The sequence below is a fragment of the Bufo gargarizans genome, chromosome 2, assembly GCF_014858855.1.
Source record: "Bufo gargarizans isolate SCDJY-AF-19 chromosome 2, ASM1485885v1, whole genome shotgun sequence".
Lineage (NCBI taxonomy): Eukaryota > Metazoa > Chordata > Amphibia > Anura > Bufonidae > Bufo > Bufo gargarizans.
The window spans coordinates 545,071,857-545,088,443 of NC_058081.1; the positions used below are offsets into that span (position 1 = coordinate 545,071,857).

At 42.0% G+C, this 16,587-nt stretch overlaps 1 protein-coding gene across 3 annotated transcripts in view; it reads right to left on the reverse strand.

The window, feature by feature from the left end:
• Nucleotides 1–9,266: 9,266 nt before the first annotated feature.
• LOC122928576 overlaps nt 9,267–16,587 on the reverse strand; it is a 34,009-nt gene continuing 26,688 nt past the window's right edge. For 2 of the 3 annotated variants that reach the window (XM_044281552.1, XM_044281553.1), the window contains exons 4-5: nt 14,351–15,179; nt 9,267–11,614 (exon numbers count right to left, since the gene is read on the reverse strand). In XM_044281552.1, coding sequence (XP_044137487.1) covers nt 9,411–11,614; nt 14,351–15,179 — 3,033 coding nt within the window. In that variant the 3' untranslated portion in view covers nt 9,267–9,410. The remainder of the gene's footprint in view (nt 11,615–14,350; nt 15,180–16,587) is intronic. The other variant, XM_044281554.1, reaches the window with a different exon arrangement.

The window sequence follows — 16,587 nt, forward strand, 5'->3', positions numbered from 1 at the left end:
CCTCCTACACAGCTGGTCTGAGGGAGCTCCTCTAGGGAAGCGCGTCATGGTGAACAGACTTGAGGAAGGAGTACATTAACTCCGAAACACATTTACGCTTACTACAAAAAAATAGTTTCTATATACATCAATCGAGGTCGTGTATTTGCGCCAAGAGGTATCACACTGTGTGTACTATACTAGTACACATCTCCCTATTGAATTAAGTATTGGTGTCAGAGGAATCCACCGATTCCTGGCTGTGTATCTGTTGTCACCTGAGATGATGTTGAGGAGCGAGTCAACCATTCCAGTAGATTGTTGGTCAAAACACAACCGCTGGATGACAGTGGCAGCTCTGCTATCACTACCTCTTCTTCTGCTGCTGCTACTTGTGTGGGCTACAGCAACATTTCTCCCACCGTCCGTTCCTTTTGAGGGCACAGCAGGTGAACTACATAAACGTGCTGTGACAGGGTGTCACAATGTTTTGCAGAGAAAGTGCTGGATGGTGTGTACATTGCACCAAGTCTCCGGCACTTCATGTGTTAAAAGGCTCCAGGAAGGTTTGGTTTTCTTTGTATCCAGAAGCTTCCTGGGAAAAAGAAAGCCAGTTTAGGGTCCTGAAGCCGGTCAGGGAAGAGTTGGGTGGGTTCCCTGACCACCCGGAGCCAGTCCGGGTTTTACCTGTCTGGGGGACTGCTCACACAGGTGTACTAATTAAGTCAGCAGCCCTGATCCAGGAGCTCTCTCTCTCTGGGAGTCTGGGCAGTCTGTTTGAGAAGCTGCAAGCCTAGGAGCTCTGAGAACGGTTAGCTTCTCCACCTAACTACTGAACTGTAAGTTGCTCTGTTTTACCCTTGAAAATGCGCTTTGTGTTTTGTGTTATAAGTTTAGCTAGGGCTGCCGAGTGAGATAGGCAGGAGCCAGACGGCTATTGTTACTTTTGGTTTCTGTTTGTTGTTTTGAGCAACTTGCAAAATATATTGCAACAGTGTGACGAACAAGCTACAAAGGTGTCGATTGTTCCTGTTTCTGTCCAAAACAACCCCGCAGAAACGTGTAACAGTTCAGTGCCTATATATTAGACCACCTATTGACACAGAGTCTAATGCGCAGTAAGTCTATGTATAACAGAACTGATTAAGCATAATTGGCGGAACAAGTGAACTAGATAAAAGTGCCTATATATTAGACTGCTTGTTGACAATGAGTAGCGCACAGTAAGTGTATGTATCACAGAACAGATTAAGTATTAATGGTGCACTAGGTGAACTAGGTAAACACACCTATATATTAGACTGCCTCTTGAAACTAAGTCTGATGCACAGTAAGCCTATGTATAACAGAATAGATTAAGTATTAATGGCGCAGCAGATGAAGTAGGTAAAGGCGTCTATATATTCCAGCATCTGTTGACAATGAGTCTGTTGCACTGTAAGTCTATGTATAACAGAACAGATTAAGAATGAATGGAGCAGCAGGTGAACAAGATGCACAGGGAAATTACACTGAGCCTGCAGTCTCCCTATGCTCTCCCTACAGTGTCTAAAAACTCTCCCTATGATCTCCCTACACTGTCCCCATCCTATATTCTACAATTAAAAACTTGCTTAACCCTTTTATGCATAATCACATATATGTACTGTATTATGCATAAGTGGTTGCATGGAGTAGGCGGCTGCTCAGATCTAACTCCAAAAACATTAGATTCTGGCTGTATAACACAGCCGGAACCTGACCACAATGACCAGAATCAGCCATGACACCCACCCTGGTCCTTTATTTGCTCAGATGACACAATCAATAGCAATTAAGATATATGTGTGGTGAGGGAGGGGGCTCCCTCCGCATTTCGATCTAAGCCCTTGCAGCTAAATCATTGGGCTCCAGTAGAAAACCATGACAGCCGTGGGCCTTCAGGCTGTCATGTTCAACCCCCTCTAAAGCTCTGCACAAGGCACAGATCAGCAGGGAGCGTGTCAGAATCTCATGGACCACAATAGTGCTCTATTCTGGTCTATGTGACAAGCGATCAGAAGGGCGCAGATCCTTTCTCTCTACCGGGGCTCACATTTTTATTTAAAAAAAAGCTGACTACAATACAACTTGTCTCACAAAAAAACATAACCCCTAATATGGCTATGTAAACGGAACATTTTAAAAGTTATTGCTCTTGGAATATGGGGAGGAAAAAAGAAAATGCAAAGATGAAAATGTGCTTTGTCTTTAAGGGGTTAGAACACTGTCCCTAGCGCTGTCTCTTCCTATGCTCAGTTCACAGTGAAATAGCGACGACCACTCGGGATGAGGCTTTTATAGAGCTGTGACATCACACCGGGGATGGCTATCTGTTGATTGGCTGCATGGCATTATTGGTCATATTGCATACCCGAGCTTCTTACTTTCACTTTGTAACACGTGTAGCAGCCATTTTAGGGAAAAAAAAATCATTAGCATAAAGCGCAAGGAAATTCAGATTAATTGCAAATTGAATTTTTCCTGAAATTTGTATCAAAGTCAATTTGTTTCACTTCAATTCGCTCAACACAAATTTTAATCACAAAGGGAAATAACAATGTTGTTACTAGTTGTTCTTCATATTAATTTTTGTAAAGGAATTGATTATATATAATGCCAATGTGAATGGCAGCTCATTTATAGTCCTTAACCGCCTCCGGACCGCCTAACGCAGGCACAGTCACGCATCTATGCGTCATCTCGCGAGATTACGCTCACAGCCGGCCCGCGCATGCGCATCGCGGGCTGGCAAAAGTTACAGGACAAGTTCGTCATCTGCCTGCCAGCCAATGATCGTCGCTGGCAGGTTGATGATTTAAAAAAAAAAAAGAATCAGAAACCATCTAACACATTATATTAACACATTATATTTATAAATATAATGTGTTAAATGGCTTCTGTGCTCCTCTGCTGGTCCTTTTCGTCGGTTTGTTCCAGCAGAGGAGCACACATCACAGTGAGTACACCCAACACAACACTTAGCCCCCAGATCATCCCCCATCACCCCAATTAACCCCTTAATCGTCCCTGTCAATCACCTAGTGAAAGGGAAAAAAGGTGATCAGTGTAAACTGTCATTTTTTTTTTCCACTGGTATTGACTGTTAGGTTTTAGGATCGTTTAGGCCCCTTGGTTAGGTAGTTAGCAATCGTTTAGCGCCCAGACCACCGCAGTCACTGATTCGCTGATTAGAGTATCGCTAATCAGCATTTGTACTTTTATAGTATCTGTAAGTGATCAGAACTGATCACAGTCAGATCTATAATAGTATTAGTGTCACCTTAGCTTGCCCTCCACCCAAAACACAGTGTTTGCCCGATCAGGCCTGATCGGTCGCCCACACGTGCACAATCACTTTACAAGCGCTGCGGCGATAAAAAAAAAAAATCTGTTTTGATATTTTTTATCAATCGCAGCAGCTTCCGGTACTTCGCTAGCCTCCCATTTGTAAGACAGCCTTGCTTTTGTTTTTCTTGGGTAGTCTCAGGGAATACCCCCTAAATTTAGTTGACCAAATGGCAAATAAGGGGTATTCTTCTGAAGAGGCCTACAGACTTCTGACCCAGTCGGATGAGGAACGGGAACCCTCATCTGACGAATCCAGCGGGTCAGAATATGAACCTGTAGAAAGCAGTGGCAGTCTGACCCAAAGTTCGGACGAGGAGGTTGAGGTCCCTGATACCACCAGGCGTACCCGGCCCCGTGTTTCTAGACCACAGGTTGCGCAGGATCCGCTTCATGGGTAGCAGAGTAGGGCTGGCGATTCCCCCATCACAGCCACCGTACAGACAGGCCCGTAGAGCCCCTGAGGTGCTGGCAAACCCTGATTGGCAGCCCCCAACTTCAGCCGCACGAGTAGTTCCCCCTTTCACCACCCAGTCTGGAGTTCGGGTTGCGACAGCTCAGATCGGTTCGGCACTGGAATTTTTTGAGCTGTTCTTGACTGCGGAGCTCTTGGACTTAGTTGTGGCAGAAACAAATCGGTATGCCACTCAATTTATAGCCGCCAACCCGGGAAGCTTTTATGCCCAGTCTTTCCGGTGGAAACCCGTCCAAGTTTCCGAAATTAAAACTTTTCTGGGCCTTCTGCTCAACATGGGCCTAACCAAAAAGCATGAATTGCAGTCATATTGGTCCACGAACCCAATTCGTCACATGCCCATGTTCTCTGCTGCCATGTTCAGGGCACAATTTGAGGCCATCCTGCATTTCCTGCACTTTAGCGACAACAGCACCTCTCGTCCCAGAGGCCACCCAGCTTTTGACCGGCTCCACAAAATTCGGCCCCTCATAGACCACCTTAACACCAAATTTGTAAATTTGTATACCCCTGAGCAAAACATCTGCGTAGACGAGTCCCTTATGCATTTTACCGGGCACCTTGGCTTCAAACAATAAATCCCAAGCAAGCGCGCCCGGTATGGGGTCAAATTGTATAAGCTCTGTGAAAGGGCCACAGGCTATACCCACAAATTTCGGATCTATGAGGGTAAAGATCAGACCCTGGAGACGGTCGGTTTCCCTGACTACCTGGGGAGCAGTGGGAAGACAGTCTGGGACTTAGTATCACCCTTATTTGGCAAGGGGTACCATCTTTATGTGGACAATTTTTACACAAGTGTGCCCCTCTTCAGGCATTTGTTCCTAGAACAGATTGGCTGCTGTGGCACCGCCCGACCTAGTCGCCGGGGCTTTCCCCAATGGCTCGTTACCACCCGTCTTGCAAGGGGCGAGAGGGCTGCCCTGTGTAACGAAGAACTGCTCACGGTGAAATGGAGAGACAAGCGTGACGTTTACATGCTCTCCTCCATTCATGCAGACACGACAATACAAATTGAACGAGCAACCAGTGTCATTGAAAAGCCCCTCTCGGTCCACGACTATAATTCGCTCATGGGTGGGGTGGACTTCAATGACCAGATGTTGGCTCCTTATTTAGTGTCCCGATGCACCAGACGCTGGTATAAGAAGGTGTCTGTATATTTAATTAAATTGGCTGTATATAATAGTTTTGTTCTCTGCAGTAAGGCTGGGAGAACAAGAACCTTCCTCAAATTTCAGGAAGAGATCATCGAGAACCTACTGTATCCAGGAGGTTCAGTGGCCCCATCCAGCAGTGTAGTGAGCCGTCTACACGAGCGACATTTCCCCAATGTCGATGCGGGTACCTCAACCCAAGCGTCACCCCGAAAAAGATGTTGTGTCTGTAGCAGGAGTGGAATAAGGCGTGACACCTGCTATTTCTGTCCTGCCCTATGCTTAGGGGAGTGTTTCCGGAAGTACCACTCACAGGTACACTATTAGCATAGGGATTGCATCTCACAGGACAGGCACACAGGGCTTTTAGGGCCCTTTCACACAGAGCTTCTGCAAACCTCTTCTTTCACCTGGGACAAAGTGCATAATGTACTTCGCCACATCTCTGGGCGATTTGCGCTTTGCACATTGTCCCAAGGGGAAGAAGAGGTTTGTCCTATAAAAAAAATTAAGCAAAAAAGTTAATGTTCTGTTCAAAAAGTTAAAGAGGACCTTTCAGCTTGAAAAACATTGTGAGCGATGTATGCTGCCATGGAGAGCGGCGCCCGGAGATCTCACTGCACTTACTATTATCCTCGGGTGCCGCTCCGTTCTCCCGTTATGCCATTCGGTATGTTCACTCTCTAAGTTATAGTAGGCAGTGTCTGCCCTTGTCCTGTGGGTGTCTGCCCTTGTCCTGTGGTCGTCTCCTTCTCCAAAGCTGCAGCACTGGCAAATTGCAGCGCACAGCTCACAGCCTGGGAGATTTTTTTCTCCCAGGCTGTGAGCTTTTCTGTAGGATTTCACAGGGCATTTTTATGCATTTTGATTTCAAACTACTTCTCAAGCATTAGGGCCCCTAAAATGCCAGGGCAGTATAACTGACCCACAAGTGACCCCATTTTGGAAAGATGACACCCCAAGGTATTTTGTGAGGGGCATGGCGAGTTCCTAGAATTTTTTTTTTTGTCACAAGTTAGCGGAAAATGATGATTTTTTTTTCTTACAAAAGTCTCATATTCCACTAACTTGTGACAAAAAATAAAAACTTCCATGAACTCACTATGCCCATCACGAAATACCTTGGGGTGTCTTCTTTCCAAAATGGGGTCACTTGTGGGGTAGTTATACTGCCCAGGCATTTTAGGGGCCCTAATGCGTGAGAAGTAGTTTGAAATCAAAATGCGTAATAAATGCCCTGTGAAATCCTAAAGGTGCTTTTTGGAATGTGGGCACCTTTGCCCACCTAGGCTGCAAAAAAGTGTCATACACGTGGTATCGCCATACTCAGGAGAAGTTGGGCAATGTGTTTTGGGGTGTCTTTTTACATATACACATGCTGGGCGAGATAAATATCTCTGTCAAATGCCAACTTTGTATAAAAAAATATGAAAAGTCTTTTAGAGAGATATTTCTCTCAACCAGCATGGGTATATGTAAAAAGACACCCCAAAACTGTGGATCTCACTGTGGATGGCACTCAGAGGCCACTGTAGATGCCAATGGGGGCACTGTGTATGGCAATGAAGACAGTGGATGGCAATGAGGGCACTGTGGATGTCATTGTTATGGGGAGCGCTGTAGATGTCACTGTTATTTGGAGCGCTGTGGATTTCACTATTATGGTGCGCGCTGTAGATTTCACTGTGATGGAGGCGCTGTGGAGGTCACTTAGATACACACTTCAGCAGGCAGGATGATACAAGATAGGATTAGATATACAGCTCAGCAGGCAGTATCATACAAGATAGGATTAAAAGCACAGCTCAGCGGGCAGAGTCGCAACAGGAACAGCAGACTGTATCGCAGATGATAGATATAGATAGAGGCACAGCAGACAGTATCTGACACGATAAGCTTAGATACACACCAGACAGTATCATATAAGATGGGATTAGATACACAGCTTAGCAGGCAGTATAATACACAAGAGGCTATGTTACAGCAACAGCAGGCTGTACCATACATGATAGAATTAGATACAGATCTATTTTGATGTGCTTGCTGTTTATTGCACTCCTAGATGGAGCCTGTGGACTGTCAGTGATGGGATTTAGAAATTAAGTGAGAAATAGACTAGCAGGATTCATGTGGTGGGTGTAGTAAGATGGTGTGGGTGTAGTAAGATGGCCATATGTACAGTCGTGGCCAAAAGTTTTGAGAATTACATAAATATTGAAAATTGGAAAAGTTGGTGCTTAAGTTTTTATAATAGCAATTTGCATATACACCAGAATGTTATGAAGAGTGATCAGATGAATTGCATAGTCCTTCTTTGCCATGAAAATTAACTTAATCCCCAAAAAACCTTTCCACTGCATTTCATTGATGTAATTAAAGGACCTGCTGAGATAATTTCAGTATCGTCTTGTTAACTCAGGTGAGAATGTTCACGAGCACAAGGCTGGAGATCATTATGCCAGGCTGATTAGGTTAAAATGGCAGACTTGACCTGTTAAAAGGAGGGTGATGCTTGAAATCATTGTTCCTCCATTGTTAACCATGGTAACCTGAAAAGAAACCTGTGCAGCCATCATTGCGTTGCATAAAAATGGCTTCACAGGCAAGGATATTGTGGCTACTAAGATTGCACCTCAATCAACAATTTATAGGATCATCAGGAACTTTAAGGAAAGAGATTCAATTCTTGTTAAGAAGGCTTCAGGGCGTCCAAGAAAGTCCAGCAAGAGCCAGGATCGTCTCCTAAAGAGGATTCAGCTGCGGGATCGGAGTGCCACCAGTGCAGAGCTTGCTCAGGAATGGCAGCAGGCAGGTGTAAGCGCATCTGCACACACAGTGAGGCGAAGACTTTTGGAAGATGGCCTAGTGTCAAGAAGGGCAGCAAAGAAGCCACTTCTCTCCAAAAAAGAGGGACAGATTGATCTTCTGCAAAAAATATGGTGAATGGACTGCTGAGGACTAGGGCAAAGTCATATTCTCAGATGAAACCTCTTTCCGATTGTTTGGGGCATCAGGAAAAAGTCTTGTCCGGAGAAGAAAAGGTGAGCGCTACCATCAGTCCTGTGTCATGCCAACAGTAAAGCATCCTGAGACCATTCATGTGTGGGGTTGCTTCTCATCCAAGGGAGTGGGCTCACTCACAATTTTGCCCCAAAACACAGCCATGAATAAAGAATGGTACCAAAACACCCTCCAACAGCAACTTCTTCCAACAATCCAACAACAGTTTGGTGAAGAACAATGCATTTTCCAGCACGATGGAGTACCGTGCCATAAGGCAAAAGTGATAACTAAGTGGCTCAGGGACCAAAACGTTGACATTTTGGGTCCACGGCCTGGAAACTCCCCAGATCTTAATCCCATTGAGAACTTGTGGTCAATCCTCAAGAGGCAGGTGGACAAACAAAAACCAACTAATTCTGACAAACTCCAAGAACTGATTATGAAAGAATGGGTTGCTATCAGTCAGGAATTGGCCAAGAAGTTGATTGAGAGCATGCCCAGTTGAATTGCAGAGGTCCTGAAAAAGAAGGGCCAACACTGCAAATACTGACTCTTTGCATAAATGTCATGTAATTGTCGATAAAAGCCTTTGAAACGTATGAAGTGCGTGTAATTATATTTCACTACATCACAGAAACAACTGAAACAAAGATCTAAAAGCAGTTTAGCAGAAAACTTTGTGAAAACTAATATTTGTGTCATTCTCAAAACTTTTGGCCATGACTGTAGTGGGAGTTGCTCCTGCAGACTGATCAGTGTGGGGTGGGGTCAGCCTGTGACACATCACTCTGCAGAGCAGCCATGTAAACAGGAAGCTGTGAGTGTAAACAGCTCTTCCAGGAAAGTCTGATGCTAAGACAGAGGGAAATAAAGCACAGACATGAAAACCAGGTATTGGGGGCATATATATGCATGGTGAAGGGTGTTAGGAGCACATAAAAAGAATTTTGATTTTGGGACCGGACAACCGCTTTAATTAATCTGTTGCACACAATACTGGAGGAGAGACTGTCACCTCAGGAGATGACCTGCAGTACTAAGCACACTCATAAGTCTACTTGCCAGGGTAAACACTGAAGTGACCCTGATGCTCAGTAAAGAGCCATTAGACCCTTCATACAACTGATGTATGTATAGGGCTTTATACCAGAAAATCCTATTAAGATACTTTCAGATGCTAACTGCAGAGAGTCAATTTCATCTTTACTTACTTGGTATACTGTATTAGCAAAGAGTTTCGTAGTAATAAAATAAATATTCATGAATTGCACTATTCCACAAAAAGGTTACTATTTAAATTATTAATTTTTTATTAATTTTTTTTTTAATTCCTCACAATGTTACTAAGAGACTCATCAATTACTATGTTGTTTTTCAATTGTACTACAAAGGGTTATTCATTTTTGTTCCAGTTTTTAGGGTTTGGAGTTTTATAATATACAGCAGACCTGTGCCTGACTTGTTTGCCACGTATTCATATCTTCCTGTTCTAAAATACTTTCAAAATTGTTTTGAAGTTCACTTTGTGCAGCTGAAATAGTATGGTGCTGGGATATGTTTTTTGGGGTATCTACAATTTCTTCTCTTGGTCTTGAAGATAAAAGACTGGTCTGAACAATACTTTCAGCAGTTTTAAATTCATCAACCTGCTTTGTCTGAAGAGTGGATGGGTCTTGCTCTCTTTCGCTGGTATGTATATTATCTGCTTTGTGCACATCAGATGACATTAGTGCAGTTTGCTCAGTGCCATCCGCATTTAGATCATGAGCATTGTCTTTATCCAGGTCATTTGTGGGTGGAGAAAAACTTGCTTCCCATTGTAATGTTTTTTCAATGACATTTTTAGGTTGAATATTTGCCGCCTTTTCATTTGATGATACATTTGAAAAATTGTTAAAATTATTAATTATCTGGGAATTGGAAGGTGTTTCTTCTGAATTTGAAGATAAAACTGCTTCTTTCTTGACCTTTGTTTTGTTTTCATGTTTCTTGTGTATTGGAGATGGCTTTTCTATTTGTACATGGACAGTTTTAGTTTGAAGACTCTCTCTTGAGTGTGATGGTGGATGTTCTGGATGATGGTGGATGTTGCAATTATTTACTTTTTGGAAGTCACCTAATGGTTGCAAAGCTGGAGGTTCTGTTTGCCCACAGGTTTTCATTGTGTTTATCGAGTTGTGTGACTGCAAAGGTAAGTTATCGGTGTCCTTTATTGGAAGAAACGATACTTGATATGGTTTTGTGTCCTGCAATATCATACTTGCATTAGATAGCAATTGTGTTGAATGTTCTGGACCCTTTAACATGTTGTTGCTATGATATGGAATCTTTTGCTCAGTAAGAGGACTTACAGCATCAGGTAAATTAATTTCACTCTCTTTGGCCTGAGATCTATTCTGTTCCATCACAAATGAAAAACCTGAAGAATGTAAAATGAAGTGGGGTAAACTGGAATCTTCAGGTACATTTTGTGAAGATCCATCTTTGGTAGTTTCTCCTTTAAGGACTACATTTTTATCTAAATACATTTCATTTTGATCTCTGCTCTTGTATATTTGATGGTGTTCTTGTACAGATGGAGGTGCTTTGTGTTGAGGTTTTTTATGAATATGGTTTGGTGAAACTCTTTCATCAGTTGCGAGAACTGAAAGCTCTTCAAGAGATTTGACGTAAAAGGCATGTGCATTTTTACCTAAATAGGAAATTTTCTCTTGATTACTGCTCTGGTTTATTTGATGGGGCTCTTGTGCAGATGGAAGAGCCTTGTGTTGAGGTTTTTCAGTAATCTGGTTTGGTGAAACTATTTCATCAGTTGCTGGGACAGACAGCTCTTCTCCAAGAGATTTGACGTAAAGGGCATGTGCATTCTTACCTAAATATGAACGTTCGTCTTGAATACTGCTCTGGTTTATTTGATGGTGCTCTTGTGCAGATGGAGGTACCTTGTGTTGAGGTTTTTCATTAATATATTTTGGTAAAACTCTTGTATCAGTTGCGGGAACAGACAGCTCTTCTCCAAGAGATTTGACGTTAAGGGCATGTGCATTCTTAACTAAATATGAAAGTTCGTCTTGATTACTGCTCTGGTTTATTTGATGGTGCTCTTGTGCAGATGGAGGCACCTTGTGTTGAGGTTTTTGAGTAATATATTTTGGTAAAAATCTTGTCTCAGTTGCTGGAACAGACAGCTCTTCTCCAAGAGATTTGACGTTAAGGGCATGTGCATTCTCAACTAAACATGAAAGTTTGTCTTGATTACTGCTCTGGTTTTTTTGATGGTGCTCTTGTGCAGATGGAGGCACCTTGTGTTGAGGTTTTTGATTAATATATTTTGGTACAACTCTTATATCAGTTGCTGGAACAGACAGCTCTTCTCCAGATGATTTGATGTAACGTTCATGGGGTAAATTTTCAAGAATTTTTTGTTGAGTCGATGGTTTGTCATCTATTTTCACTACTTTTGTGATATGTCCTTTTATGGTATTGATTTGCTCATAATGGAAAGGTAGTTGTGCATCGTCTTGTAGTTTTTCATTCTGTCTTTTAAAGGAATTTGAAGAATATGGGTTTGATACAATTTCCTGTTGAATGTCTTTCTTGGTAAATAAAGAGGCAGCTCCTTTTAGTGCAGCATCTGAAAAACATAAAAATATTGTAAATTAGTAACATTCTTGCCCTGCTCGTTAGAATACTAACGAGCAGGGCAAGGCTTCACATTTTAATGCTACCCTTCACCTATCCAACTTCTTTATAGATACTATTGCAAATGCAAGTACTACTTATACAGGCATCTTCCAAAAACAAAAGAGCTTTATTTCAATGCTCAGCTCACTTATAGTAACAGGAGTCTAGGAGAGTGCAGGTGAAAATCTAATTCTCTGGCATTAAAGTGCGGTCTCCTTGAGGCTCTTGGCAACATCCTGCATTGGTAAACATCTATCACTAGCTCAACAGGATGAAAATCCAAAACTCTGACACAAAAACAAACTCAGCTGTGTACCCATTGTAAAACTCTGTGTAGTCTCAGAATAAAATGGGTAATTGAAGTTGGCTCTCATTTTGCTAGACAATGCATGATTTTATATCTTTGTTTATTTACAATAATGAATTAAAGGGGTTGTCCGAATTCAACTTATTATGTAGCACTTTGTCCTCTTCACCAGGCTGCAGCCACGACATATTATAGAGGTTGTTTTTATTGCATGTAAACAAAGGGCCAGAAAAGAACCAGGGAAATGAGGAAATATACAGTGGGATACGAAAGTTTGGGCAACCTTGTTAATCGTCATGATTTTCCTGTATAAATCGTTGGTTGTTACGATAAAAAATGTCAGTTAAATATATCATATAGGAGACACACACAATGATATTTGAGAAGTGAAATTAAGTTTATTGGATTTACAGAAAGTGTGCTATAATTGTTTAAACAAAATTAGGCAGGTGCATAAATTTGGGCACCACAAAAAAGAAATGAAATCAATATTTAGTAGATCCTCCTTTTGCTGAAATTACAGCCTCTAAACGCTTCCTGTAGGTTCCAATGAGAGTCTGGATTCTGGTTGAAGGTATTTTGGACCATTCCTCTTTACAAAACATCTTTAGTTCATTCAGGTTTGATGGCTTCCGAGCATGGACAGCTCTCTTTAAGTCACACCACAGATTTTCAATTATATTCAGGTCTGGGGACTGAGATGGCCATTCCAGAACGTTGTACTTGTTCCTCTGCATAAACGCATTAGTGGATTTTGAGCAGTGTTTAGGGTCGTTGTCTTGTTGAAAGATCCAGCCCCGTCGCAGCTTCAGCTTTGTCACTGATTTCTGGACATTGGTCTCCAGAATCTGCTGATACTGAGTGGAATCCATACGTCCCTCAACTTTGACAAGATTCCCAGTCCCTGCACTGGCCACACAGCCCCACAGCATGATGGAACCACCACCATATTTTATTGTAGGTAGCAGGTGTTTTTCTTGGAATGCTGTGTTCTTTTTTCCTCCATGCATAACGCCCCTTGTTATGGCCAAATAACTCAATTTTAGTTTCATCAGTCCACAGCACCTTATTCCAAAATGAAGCTGGCTTGTCCAAATGTGCTTTAGCCCACCTCAAGCGGCACTTTTTGTGCTGTGGGCGGAGAAAAGGCTTCCTCTGCATCACTCTCACATACAGCATCTCCTTGTGTAAAGTGCGCTGAATGGTTGAACGATGCACAGTGACTCCATCTGCAGCAAGATGGTGTTGTAGGTCTTTCGTGCTAGTCTGTGGGTTGACTCTGACTGTTCTCACCATTTGTCGCTTCTGTCTATCCAAAAATTTTCTTGGTCTGCCACTTCGAGTCTTAACTTGAACTGAGCCTGTGGTCTTCCATTTCCTCAATATGTTCCTGACTGTGGAAACAGACAGCTGAAATCTCCGATACAACTTTCTGTATCCTTCCCCTAAACCATGATGGTGAACAATCTTTGTCTTCAGGTCATTTGAGAGTTGTTTTGAGACCCCTATGTTGCTACTCTTCAGAGAAAATTAAAAGAGAAGGGAAACTTACAATTGACCCCCTTAAATACTCTTTCTCATAATTGGATTCACCTGTGTATGTAGGTCAGGGGTCACTGAGCTTACCAAGCCAATTTGAGTTCCAATAATTAGTTCTAAAGGTTTTGGAATCAATAAAATGACAACAGTGCCCAAATTTATGCACCTGCCTAATTTTGTTTAAACAATTATAGGACACTTTCTGTAAATCCAATAAACTTAATTTCACTTCTCAAATATCACTGTGTGTGTCTCCTATATGATATATTTAAATGAAATTTTTTATCGTAACAACCAACGATTTATACAGGAAAATCATGACGATTAACAAGGTTGCCCAATCTTTCGCATCCCACTGTATATATATTTTTTGCATAAAACTTGCTTAGCTCAGTTATATATCAGATTTTCAGTGCTATATTATTTTTTTTTCATAACTCGGACAACCCCTTTAAGATTTTATTATTTTAACACCATCCCTGACGTTTGCCACAAAATAAAGTGAACTTGTACAGCCTCTTTTATATACAGATATGTCCACCCTTATCTTTACTTGAATTTAGTTAAATATATTAAAATATCACTACCAGCTAGCAAGTAAGGTGGCAACACACTCACAATCACTGTGTGGCAACATATAGGCACATATAGATATCTGGAGACAGAGAATCATGTTTTTTTTAAACTGATGGTTTTGCGCCACACATGTCAATATAGGTTGAGCCAAGAGCAAAGGTAAGTAAGGACACATCTGTATATATGTTCAATAAATTGAATAGAGGGGACAGCCACACTGGTTACCCCTACAGTAATACGCTCTTGTATAAGCTTTGGACTTACCAGAGTCTCCAATGGCAGCAGCGTTAGTTGGATGAGTTTCCACAGGAACTGGAAACACAAGCATTTGGACCCCTACACCTTCTATTTTTACCACATCCTTTAGTTCCAGCAAGAGTTGTTTCAGTGTAGTTGAACCCCTGAATTTAAGTGGCTGTCCAAACTGAAATAGATATAATTTTTGTAACTGGAAAACTGATATTCCACCGTCACGCTGATTCAATAGCAGTTGAATGTTCTCTTTGATAACGCAGTTGGAATGTACTGAGGCTCTAGTTTCTACTCTAGGATAGGATTGGGTCGCATTGGTCGAATTAACCCTGGTTCCAACATTGAATGTTAAATTATTCCGATTAAATTGTTGTCCGTTCTGATACACCTGGCTTTTTTGTACATTATTTGCACAGATGGATGCATATGTCACATCTGACCTTACTTCGAGAACAGTTCTTGAGAAACATTCCACGCTTTCTATAACTTTTGGATTAGTGGATCTGACATTTTGAAACAATGTTAACTTTGTTACTGATTTTGGATTTGTAGGTTTGAAATGACTTTTATGTATTTTTTTAGAAATGTTATTTGACTTTGCAGCACCTGCTGCAACAGGAACATTTGCAGATGGTCTTGCATGAACAAGGTTGGAGGTCGGAGATTTAAGGCTTGCGGAAACTCCATGGTCTTTTGTACATTTAATAATTGTAGCGGTCTTTTCAGTCAGATTCTTCGTATGACTGAATGCAGGATCTGGGTTTTTGGCAGGTAGACAACTTTTAGATGTTGATGTTTCTTTAGACTCTTTTCTTCTTGCAGAACTTGTTTTGTTAATCTGCTGAGAAAAAAATTTATTTTTAGTTTACATACTCGTATTAAAAAATGACATAGAACCTAATCTTAATAATGTTAACATGAAGCTATATTATTGTGAATCTCTGTGACCCTTCTGTTGTCCTGCACTACATCATCTGGGACCACATGATGCATGAGTTGCACATAACTTGCAGTTAACTATCCGTATTATTTCAATAAAAGTGCAATGTCTCCCTATGAGAAAGACGGTCAATGGTGATCTTGCAACCATTGCAACAAGTCCAACCAGATTTAACTCTTTGTTGGTCTCAAGGTCACTGCATGTGTATGACAAAATGTTGACCGTTTGATCTGAAATGTCTACAGTAACGATTACTCTATTATCAAACTGGTAAGAGAAAACTATTAGTCAGAACTTGGCTTGCATGCCCCATTGATGATTGTATCACTGGCATTAGCAGGAACAAGTGGACTTCTATTGACAGTGGATTAACCAGACATTTTTGTAATACCAACTATACAACAAAATGCCACCTTCAAGGGATGTTTGCCATTTTCCCCATGTAACTGGACTTCCAGAGGGAAGCATACTTACCTGCTGCACCCAATGCTGGGTTCTGGCTCCTTTGGTCCCCTGCTGCTACGCTCCTCTCCCTGCTGGTACTTCCTGTCTGATGGAATTCACATGGCCGATGCATCACATATCCCCCATGTATCACATCACTTTGTCACTTGACACATAGGACCGTAGCACCGCAGTGGTGGTGAGGGATTGAAGAATCCAATGGCAGGGAGCAGGTAAGTATGCTTCCCTCCACAGGTCAGGCAACATAGGGAAGTCTGGCTAAAAGGACCCCAAAGGCGGATAACCCTTTTGATTTTCACCCCTCCACATTTTGGGCAAAAATTGCACAAAAGTAAAAGTTCACTTTAAAGTCGTTATTGTTAAAATTGATGACCTATCCCTAGGATAGGTGATCATCATGATCATATTGTGGGGGTCCTTCTCTCGGTACCCCTGCAGATCAGTTATTTGGATGAGCCACTAGGCTTGGGCAAGTGCTACAGTCACTTTATTGCTTAAGTCACTCTGGACACTGTATGTACTGCAAAATGTTGTACTTGTAGTCATAGTTGTTCTCAGGATTGCAGCTACAAAGCTGCAATATCCTACACCACTGCAATGTTTTTCCATACAAGTGGTGAGTGATGTCTACAATGAAGTTAGTGCAGTACTGGGACGAGCATTGAGGTTTCTTCAAACAACTGAGCATCAGGCTCCATCTTAAGGCTAGGCAATCTATTAAATGGCTGGATAACCACAACATGAACAGCATCTCTGGGTTCATCCAGGCTTTGGCCATAGAAGGGCCTGGTGGTGGAGCAGAGGCTCCAGCTGCCCCCTCCCGGCCGTTGCAGGGGGCACTCTC